General features: G+C 48.8%; 1 protein-coding gene across 3 annotated transcripts in view; it reads right to left on the reverse strand.

Annotated features, from left to right (window-relative positions):
* Nucleotides 1–1,399, reverse strand: part of C2CD2 (C2 calcium dependent domain containing 2) — a 42,626-nt gene extending 41,227 nt beyond the window's left edge. For 2 of the 3 annotated variants that reach the window (XM_051625234.1, XM_051625226.1), the window contains exon 1: nt 1,009–1,398. In XM_051625234.1, the coding sequence (XP_051481194.1) occupies nt 1,009–1,287 (279 nt within the window). In that variant the 5' untranslated portion in view covers nt 1,288–1,398. Of the gene's footprint in view, nt 1–1,008 lie in introns of all 3 variants that reach the window. The other variant, XM_051625245.1, reaches the window with a different exon arrangement.
* Between the last annotated feature and the right edge of the window lie 9,142 nt (nt 1,400–10,541).

Raw genomic sequence — 10,541 nt, forward strand, 5'->3', positions numbered from 1 at the left:
GTAACCAAAACTTGAGGTGGCCACCATCCCATGGTTGTCTGGAGGGTGCTAGCCCTCAGTGTTACACCGACACACACACAGGTTCAGCATGGCCTAAGGCAAGATGCAGGAAGTCCAGCTCTGGGAATTATTTGCCAAAGGACAGGCTGTATGTCCACGCCAAGACAGGAAGTTTCCAGTGTTTCCTTCTCCCTGATCCCAAACAATTGCACTGGTGGTGTGAGCCCCTACCAGGAGCTGCAGGGGCTTTCCTCTCTGTACTTCCCTGCTCCCACGCATGTGCCCACTCCGTGCCTCTGGCTGGCTCCTTCCTGCAAGTTCCTGTCAAGCAGCCACCAAACACACATATACAAGGACATGTAGCAAAACCACAGGGGGTAATGGCTTTAAACTGGAAAAGGGTAGATTCAGGCTACACACTGGGAAGAAATTCCTCACTATGAGCGTGGTGAGACGCTGGAACAGGCTACCCCAAGAAGCCGTGGGCACCCCCTCCCTGGAAGTGCTCAAGGCCAGGATGGACAGGGATTTGAGAAACCTGGTCTAGTGGGAGGTGCCCCTGCCCGTGCAGGGGGGTTTGAGCCAGATTATCTTTAAGGTCTCTTCCAGCCCAAACCTTTTTATGATTCTATGAATCTATGACACGTACACTAATACACACACACACATACACAGGCACGCACGCACACGGAGGGGCAGTAACACACCGCGCTCACGGCACCCCGATGCATCTTTGCGGCAAGTCCCAGGGAACCTCCCGCCGCCCGGCTCCCCAGGAGGGGCACGGCCCCCCCGGCCGGCACAGGGGCGCTCGCTCCCCTCGTCCGCCCCGCCCCGCCCCGCCGAGCCGCCCCGCGGCGGGGCAGGCCCCCGCTCCAGGCCCCCTGCCCGGCGGGCTCGGAGGAGCCGCCGCCGTCTCCCGGAGCTCCTCAGCCGGGCCCTCGGGCGGGGCGGCCCCGTCTCCCTCCCTCCCTCCCTCCCTCCCTCCCCGGCGTCCCCGGCACTCACCGCCCGCGCCGCCGCCTCGGCGCTCAGCGCCGCCAGCCAGGCCCGCCGCCACTGCCGCCGCCAGCTGCCCAGCGACAGCGCCCAGCCCAGCACCGAGCCGCCCTCCTCCAGCAGCCCGTCCGGCGGCGGCGGAGGCGGAGGCGGGGGAGCCCGTCCCCGCCGCAGCGCCAGCAGCGCGCACTGCACCAAGTAGGCGGCCAGGGTGGCCAGCGCCGCCACGAAGAGGGCGACCAAGGCGCACCAGCGCAGCTCGGCCAGCCCGCCTGCCAGCCACGCCATGGCTGACCATAATGGGAGCCGCGCTCCCGGCCCCCAGCAAGGCGCGCACGGCGGCGCGGCCGGGCGGGCGGCAGCAGCCCCGGGCGGCAGCAGCCCCAGCCGGCAGCGGCGGGACGGCGTCCAGCCGGGCTGCCCGGGGACGCGCCGCCCCGCACCGCCCCGCCCCGCACCGCCCGCCCACGGCGCCGGCACCGCCCGCTCCGCCCCTGCCGGCGGGGCCGGGTCTGCGGGGCTCCGGGTGGGTTCGTGTGCGCCCGGAGCCCGCGCTGCTCGGACGAGGCGTCGTGTCGGGTGTTGCTGTGGGCAGCGTGGGACGGGAAGAGGGGGCAAAAGGGGGAGTTTCAACAGAGGCAGCGGGACGGGAGAGGCTTTCAGAAGCCAGGGAAAGATACAGGTGTCCAGCTAATGATTTTTCTCTGTTTGAATGTAACTAAAGGGGATGTGGTTGGCACGCTGAGATTCAACTGCCCATGAAAAATGACCTCAGCAGACGCTCTCCTCTTTGCTCACCCGATAATGCCTGAGTGCGGGGAGGGCGGGAGCCAGTTACAAAACAGGCCTGACTTCCCCCCCCCCCAAAAAAAAAAAAAAAAGAAAGATCATACAATCTTTGCATCCAAGAAGCTGAGGCATACTCACCTACTTTATGCCAGAAGCGCAAAGACCCGTGGATAAAACTGCCACGCTGCCCCTTGGTAGCCAGGGAGCCTTTCGCAGGGCCACCCCTTCACATAGCAGGGTCAGGCACTGACGGGTCTGGGGTCGGCCTCCCTGCCCATCCCTCTGCAGCACAGCGAAGGTCTTGTGAGCCCGGAGGAGGGCAACACAGCTGGCAAAGGGGCTGGGGAGCAGGTCTGAGGAGGACTCTCTGAGGGAACTAGGGTTGTTTAGTCTGGAGAAAAGTAGGTTGACACCTCATTGGTCTCTTTAGCTACCTGACAGGAGGGTGTAGCCAGGTGGGGGGTTGGTCCCTTCTCCCAAGTAACAAGCGATAGGACAAGAGGAAATGGCCTCAAGTCGTGCCGGGGGAGGTTTAGACGGGATATTAGAAGAAAATTCTTCACTGAAAAGGTTATTAAAAACTGCAATAGGCTGCCCAGAGGGAGGCAGGTGGTTGAATAACCACCCCTGGAGGTGTTTGAAAGATGTGTAGATGTGGTTCTTGGGAATATGGTTTAGCACTGGACTCAGTAGTTAGGCTAATGGTCGCACTCGATGATCTTAAAGGTCCAACCAGAACAATTCTGTGATTCTGTGAGTCTAGGAGACATTATTTTCCTCTTTTTTTCCTATCAAAGGGCAAACACAAGTTTCCCTTTTCTTCCTGGTGCCTCAGCGTCTCCTTTGCCAAGGATGTCAAACTCATGAGAAGGAGGAAAAAACCAATTCTGTGTTTTGCTGCGGCCTGGAGCGTAAATTAAGGACTAAGTACTTTCTGCCAACCATAGCGAATGACTTGTTATCAGTAGGAGGTTTGTGATAAAGGGGAGGAAATTGTCTTTTGATGATAAATAAAAGTTTAATAATTATTTATTTTGGTGATATTAATTTTTAGTAAGTTCTTGTTTGGGTTTCAGAGTGCTACCTTATCAGCTCATTGTTATTTGTGTCCTCATTTTTCTTCTGCTTTTGTTTGCCTGCTGTTTCTTTCATAGTGACTTTCTTTACTCATGGTAACTCCCAGCTGCTGAACTTTGCTTGTATTTTTGCCCAATCCACATGCTAAAACAACCAGCAATTAAGTCATTGAGGTTGGTAGTGAAATGTCTTTGTAAGTTCTTGCCCCACTTGGGCTTAGGCAATTGCCACTGCAGCCTTAAAGAACAGAAACATCTTTTCCATGCTGAAAACTGGAATTCCAGACCATCAGAGTGCATGCCATGGGTGACAGAGGGGAATTACTGTGAGTCGCTTGGTGCCTGGCTCTGTCATTCCTCCCGAGGGAGCCATGCAGGTGGCAGGTGCCAAGGTGCAGAAGTTGTGTGGGCTCACAGGCCAGACAGCAAATGCTTGTTGGCTGGACATTTTCAAGTACATTCATGACTAGAAGCAGAGGTAAAAAGAAAAAGGAAGTGAGTGGATTACAGAATCACTGAATGTTTGATGCTGTAAGGGGCCTCTGGATGTCATCAGGTCCAGCCCTCCTACTCAAATAGGGCTGCCCAGAGCCAGTTTCCCAGGACCATGTCCAGATAGATGGCTTTTGAGTACCTCCAAGGACTCCACAGCTTCTCTGGGCAACTTGTTCTAGTGCTTGGTTGCCTTCACAGTGAAAAAGTGTATTTCTTTATGTACGAAGGGAACCTCTTGTGTTTCAGTCTGTGCCCATTGACTCTTGTCCTGTCACCTGGGGACCACTGAAAGGAGCCTGGCTCCATCTTCTTTGCTGCCTCCCTTCAGATATTTATATACATTGATAAGATCCCCCCTGAGCCTTCTCTAGCCTTCCCCTTCCCAGTTCTCACATCCTTTCCTCATGGGAGATGCTCCAGCCCCTTCATCTTTGTAGTAGCCTTTCACTGGGCTCTCTCAGTGGAGGCACATCATTCTAAGTGTGTTCTTACCATGGCTGAGTAGAGGGGAAGGATCACCTCCCTCAGCGTGCTGGCAACATTCCTCCTAATGCAGTCTAGGATGCCATTAGCCTTCTTTGCTGTAAGGTTATGTTGTTGGCTTATGTTCAATTTGCTGTCTACCTGGATCCCCAGGTCATTTCATGCTGCCAGCATGTACTGGTGCCTGGAGCTGCTCCTCCCCAGGTGCAGGACTTTGAACTTCCCCTTGCTGAACTTCTTGAGGTTCCTGTTAGCCCATTTCTGCAGCCTGTCAAGGTCCCTCTGGATTGCAGCATGACCCTCTGGTGTATCAGCATCTCCTCCCAGTTCTGTGTCATCTGTAGACTTGCAGAGGGTATGCTCTGCTTCATCATCCAGATAATTACTGAAGCTGTTGAACAGGACTGGACTCAGTATTGACCCTGGGGGTACAGCACTAGTTACTGGCCTCCAACTAGACTTTGTTTCACTGATCACCACTCTGGGTGCAGTTGTTCAGCCAGTTTTCAATTCACCTCACTGTCTGTCCATCCAGCCCACACTTCATCAGCTTCTCTATGAGGATCTGATGGGAGACAGTGTCAAAAGTCTAGTTAGATAATGTCCACTGCTCTCCCCTTGTCTACCAAGCCAGTAGTTTCATCGTAGGAGTTTCTCAAGTTGGTTAGGCATGACTTCCTCTTGATGAATCCATGCTGATTACTCCTGATTATTTTATTGTTCTTCATGTGCCTGGAAATTATGTTCAGGATTAGCTGTTCCATAACTTCCCAGGGATCCAGGTGAGGTTGATTGGCCTGTAGTTCCCAGGGTCCTTGTTCCTGCCTTTCCTGAAGTTTGGAGTGGCATTTGCTTTCCTCCAGTCCTCCGACACTTCTTCTAGTCATTTCTAGTCACCATGATCATTCAGTGATGATTGAGAGTGATGCAACGACATCTGTCAGCTTCCTCAGCTCTTGTGGGTGCATCCCATCAGGGCCCATGGACTTACATATGTTCAGATTGCTTAAGTATTCGCTGACCTGATCCTCTTCTACCAAGGGTACATCTTCTTTCCTTCAGACTTCCACCTTTGTCTCGGGAGCCTGGGATTCCTGAAGAGCTGTTACATCAACACTAACTACAGCATTTATGAATATGAGGGGCTAGACTTCTGGGAGGAGGAGCAGACTGTTGCCTGAGAAGCAATTTTATAATTTTGTGTTGCAAATACATTGTTCATATTTACACCTGTAAAGTGCAAACTTGACAGGGCCAGAACATGGTTATATCTGCTGTAGTTAGTTTACTGCACGGGCATACACAGAGTGGTCTACGCAGAGTAGTTGCCTGGGACACAGGGAAATCCAGTGCTCTATTCACTGCCCAGCTGCTTTCTGCCTGCCTGTCTCCAGGCAGGTCATTCACCAAGGAGCAGGGGCTGAGATTTCCAGAGATGCACTACCAGACCCATATTTCTACGTTACCACAGCACCTTACATAGGTTAATTGACTCTGCTGAGAGACTATTTATTATCTAGGCCCATTCATTTTAAGGTCCAAACCTGTATCTTTGCTGAGTGTTGCCCAGAGCTGTACCAACTTGTCTGCAAATAATAGCTCAGGGATTTTTAATACAGCACTGCACTGTGGCAGACAAACCTGCCCTTTGTGTTGTCCTGTGTTCCAGTTCCCCACATATGTCACGTAGACAACTTTCTTTAACTGGCAGGAATGTTGTGAATCTAATAACTGAACATGAAATTACAAGAAAGAGTAAAATATGACATTGGACATTGAGATATTAAGAACAGTTTTCCTTTACAGAACATTATCAGATGCCTTGTTACTAGAAATATTTTACATTTTTACTTTTTAAGTTCAGAAAATAATATGTGGCAGCTAATATTTAATTGTTGTCCTTTTTCATGCACCTGTAAATTTGGGATAGCCCTCTCTGAACATTAAGGATCTTACCCATCAAAGCATAGCTCTGGGGATGTGATTAGTAAAGTAATTAGCTTTTCATAATTCTGTGTACTCTGAAGCTAGGAACTGTGATTCTGACTTGTTCCTAGGTTCTGCTATCTGTTGTATTTCTATTAAGTAAATTCTGTATTTCCCAAATCCCAGCTTTTCTTTTAATTAGTAAGTATGTATCTCTGTTGGTGGTGGTTGCAAAGCAAGTTTAGAAAATACTATCAAGTCCTTGAGATTGATACAGAGTTGATGCTACAAGCGATCTGGAACAAGAATGTTATAAATGCATCATTCATCGTGGTTACCTGACATGTCCTATTTTGGTCCTTTGCAGTATAAATTTTTTAACTACATGACTCTCTGTCTTGCAGAGGCAAGAAGAGAACTGCAGGCCTGTATACTTACCCTAACCTAGTCTACACTAGAATGTTTTGCTGGTAGAGACACCCTAGGGACATGAACAACAAAGCAGTATCTCGCTAGTTAACTAGTGCTGCTTGGTTCATCATACAATGGAGTTTTCCAGAGATGCTCTTTTTCACCTCCCAGACAGAATGTGGGCAGAATTTTAGGACCTAAACTATTTGTTTGAAATTTCCAGATTTGTTGGAGGCAGGTGAAATGGTGGCATGGGCCTGGTGCAGGCAAGTGTGGGAATGGTTTATGCTGGGGCTCATAGAAGGTAGGACACAGCAGGGAATGCACTCAGACCTAGAACTCAGAAAGTGCTAAATCTGAGACTACCCTGAGTTTCATGGGGTAGTTATAAGCAAAGAGAGCAGGATGAGATCATAGTTATTTAATCAATTTCATTTTTAAAGCTATAAGCAGAACAACAAGAAGAAGCAGCAGTGGGTACAGTCATTGCAATGAAATGATCACATATATGGTTACAATGCACAGAGATAAAATAAATCGAAACCTTTGCCTCTAACTCTCTGCCTCTGAGCACCAGCGTAATTTTTTTTACACACATGAAAGGAATACTATGAGTTTTTTAGAAACTAAAACAGAAAAAAGTGCTATTGAACTGTATGACAGAAAAAGTTCTATTTGCTTATTTTTACCTGCTAGAGCCAGTTATATTCCCTCCACCAGAGAGCGCAATTATCACCAGAGGTGATGATAGAGGCATGGAGAGATTGCTGTACTCTAAGCAGCGTTGTGAGCTGCCTCCCTCAAGGACGGCACTCTAGGTATGATGGGTGATTCCAGGTACTTGAATCTTCTTGCCTATGGATTAGTTTAAGCTCAAAGTTAACATTGTGGCCAAATGGTTAAACTTCCCATGTCCAAGACTGAGATGAAGAATCTCCTGACAAGGAACCACTGAAGAGATTCCTGCCCCTCCTGAATTTTCGGCTCTAGCCCAGGAGGTGTTGACTTCCGAGGGACATGTGCTTCTCTCATGCAGTACAAACACTCGTCTGTCCTCAGACACATCATGGAGGACATTAGGACCAGCTGGCTTTAGGAATGCTGGGCATCAGAAAGAGGAAAGTAGTAAAAGAGATCGTTGAGTTTTAGACTGAGAGCAAAGGCATTTCAAGCAATGTTGCAGGAAATTATTAGCAAAAGTATGAAATAAAATGTTCTGGTTTGGTTTGGTGAGTTTTTAGGTAGCGGGGGAAGGGCCCCAGGAGTGGCTCCTGCAGCCCATGGCGAGATGGCAGCTGTCCCCCTGCACTCATGCAGGAACGTGGTGGAACATTCCCTGAAGGTGCCAGGAGGGGTGAACTCGGCCTGTGGACTTGGATGTTGTGGCCAGTGGATTTGCTGCCAGTGGACTCTGATTGCGCAGCTGTGGAAGACCCCGGCGCCAGGGGATGTGGCTGTTCCCGAAGCAGCCCCTGACTCTGTGGGAAGCCCAGGCTGGAGCAGCTCCGGACCTCGTGGGAAGGACTCATGAAGGAGAGGTTGGTGGAGGACTCTCTCCCATGGGAGGGACCCTGTGGGGAAGCAGGGGAGGACTGTAAGGAATCCTTCTTCCTGAGGAGGAAGGAGCAGCAGGAACCACCAGCCTGTGAAGTGACTCTAAACCCCATCCCCTGTCCCCCTGTGCCGCTGGGGGGAAGGAGGGAGAGAAACTGGGAACAAAGGGATTTGGGCCTGGGAAGAAGGGAGGGGTGGGGTAACATATGCAAGCCCTGCTCTGTGTGTTGTCTGTGTCCTGGGTGTGTTTGATTAGTGTGAAATTAAATTACTATTTTTCCCCAAGTTGAGTCTGTTTTGCCCAGGACCTCAATCAGTGAAGAATCCTCCTTGTCCTTTGTCTCCACCCAAGACCTTTGTCCTCCCCATCCCAGAGTGTGTGTGTGTGTGTGTAGGAGTTGAGTGAGTGGCCATGGGGCTGTTCTTTGTTGTCGTTTTGGGCCCAAACCATGACATAAAATAAGGGGTTTTGAAAAACCTTGGAATACAGAGCTTCCTCTAGAAGATCAGTGAAAACACTCCAACTCAGCCAGACAGCTAAGAAGATCCAAGGACAGGTACTAGTTTTGTGTTGCATGTCACCCCAGAGCACACCCCCATGGGTGCTGCACTAAGCTGAACACACTTTTGAGTCTGGAGTGCACAGCTACAGGCTCACTCACAACACAGCTGTGCAAATCCTGCCAGTTCCATGAAGGAGAATGCAGTGTGTTAGAGCACAGGCAAAGAGTAAAAAGCTTTTAACTCCTCAGTCATGAGTTTGCATTATGCTCAAGTGTGTTAACTATATAATAGGTGTTAAGTTACAACTAATACTCTTGTGTTTCCTTAGACGAATGTCTGCGCTGCAGAAACCATTGGGGTAAACTGGCATCTTCAGTCCCAAAAGGGAGCCAGAGACTGAAGAGTCTGGAGATGCACCTCATCTCTCCACTCCCAGCTGTCAGTTAGGCAGAAACCATACTCCTTAGTGAAGGAAATACTGGAGGAAAAGACAGCTTTTAGACAAAAGTGTATTATAATATGCCTCTGACCTAACAGGGAATTTTCTCCAAACTCAGCAACTGCTGTGTAACGGAACATAACTAAACACACTCACATGCATTTTTATGTACATACATATATATATATATATATATATATATATATATATAGAGAGAGAGAGAGAGAGAGAGAGAGAGAGAGAGAGAGAGAGAGAGAGAGAAGGTTTCACCTTTGGTGTAATGCTTTCAAGGGTGGCTCTTCAGGTGGATGTGATGGTGCCGTCTTCTGTTTCTGGCTCCTCCTAGTGCCCGTACACAGTGTTAAAGGTACATAATAGATTATAGGATCATCTCCATAAAACAAATGTTCTGTGTGGTTCTCCTCCTCCTGACCTTGTAGTAATACTTGCTATAAAACTAGCCAATTTCAAATCTAATTTTTCTATCTGTGATTCTCCTCCAGACTTGCTAAGAATTACAGTTTGGTATTTTTACAGTTTTTCTCATGTGCTTAAAAAATGCATTTACCTGCCTTTACATGCCCCAAATTTTCCCCGAAACAAGTAATCTGAATGCAAGCTAACAAAACTAAGTTTCCTTCTTATAGCATTTGAGTGCTCAGTTGATTGATGACTGAAGAAGAGGAAGCAGCAAAAAGCAGCTGCCCTGTTAATCACAGCCTTGGGTTGCTACTTGGAGAGGAAATCTTTACTTTTCCCCCGCGGATGGGAACAGCTGGGTTGGTTCTGACATTAACTGGATGCCACGCTGTGTGCCCCAGAGAGCAAGAGATGTGCATGAAGCCAAGGTCTAGCTAGCTGTGGAAGGAGTAAGTACGGTGGTGGTCAACAGAGCTGTATTTACTGTTCTAGATTTTCCTCTGCTTTTAGATCCACCTCTTTTTAGGAACTACAGGTGCAGATGGTGAGGTGGAGAAACTGTGGATGTATCTCCACAGGTACAGTTAGCATACCTGGTGAAGACTTCAGGACATGCAGTTTTCAAAGCCTGTGCCAAAAGGGATCCAAACTTCCCCCACTGCAATACCGTAGGGAAAGTACTATTGAACAATATTTTAGGAATATTTTCTTCCCTTTATCTCTCAGATTTCATAGCATAGAGGAATGGATGCAGTTTCATGTCAGCCAAAAAGGGTGAGAAGATATCAAACCCTAGGGACTCCTTGCTGTTCATTAGGGAAGAAAGGAAAAAGTGGGAACCAAAGAGCAGTATTCATTACAAAGGACACCTTGAAACAGAGACTGTTGGGTTTTTTTGGCAGGACCACAGTGTGCTCTCTTCTGTATCTTACATTCTGCTGTTGTCATCCTACTCCCTCCCACCTTTTCTTCTGGCTTGTTGCCCTCTGTTCCTCCAGACACCTGCCTACAGAGCCTGCAAATCTCAGGATGGTCTCCTCCTTCCAGCAGAAGCATCCCTGGAGACTAATGATCCCTGCAGGTCATGCTGCTTCATCACTGTCTCATTTTTAACACCAGTGCATTTCAATGGAGAGATTATGCTGCTGGATGAGAGCCTGTGCCCTAAAATACCAGCTTAAGCTAATAGCTACAACCAGGGCTCCATGGCATTAAAGAACAGTATCCATCCTAGGTCCTGGACTGACAAGACATTAAAATATTGTTAAAGGTTGTATTGAAACTGCAGAGGCAATCTAAAGCAAATTATTTGTCAAGAGAAACTGGCTTTGCATTCACTGAACTCTCAACACATGTAAAATAGAGGGGGAATAAATGTTTCGTAAGTCACTTCATTGCAGCCTACACCTTGAAAATTTCTATTGCCAGAGTATTCCAGGGCTGGA

Source organism: Apus apus, chromosome 1 (assembly GCF_020740795.1).
Source record: "Apus apus isolate bApuApu2 chromosome 1, bApuApu2.pri.cur, whole genome shotgun sequence".
Lineage (NCBI taxonomy): Eukaryota > Metazoa > Chordata > Aves > Apodiformes > Apodidae > Apus > Apus apus.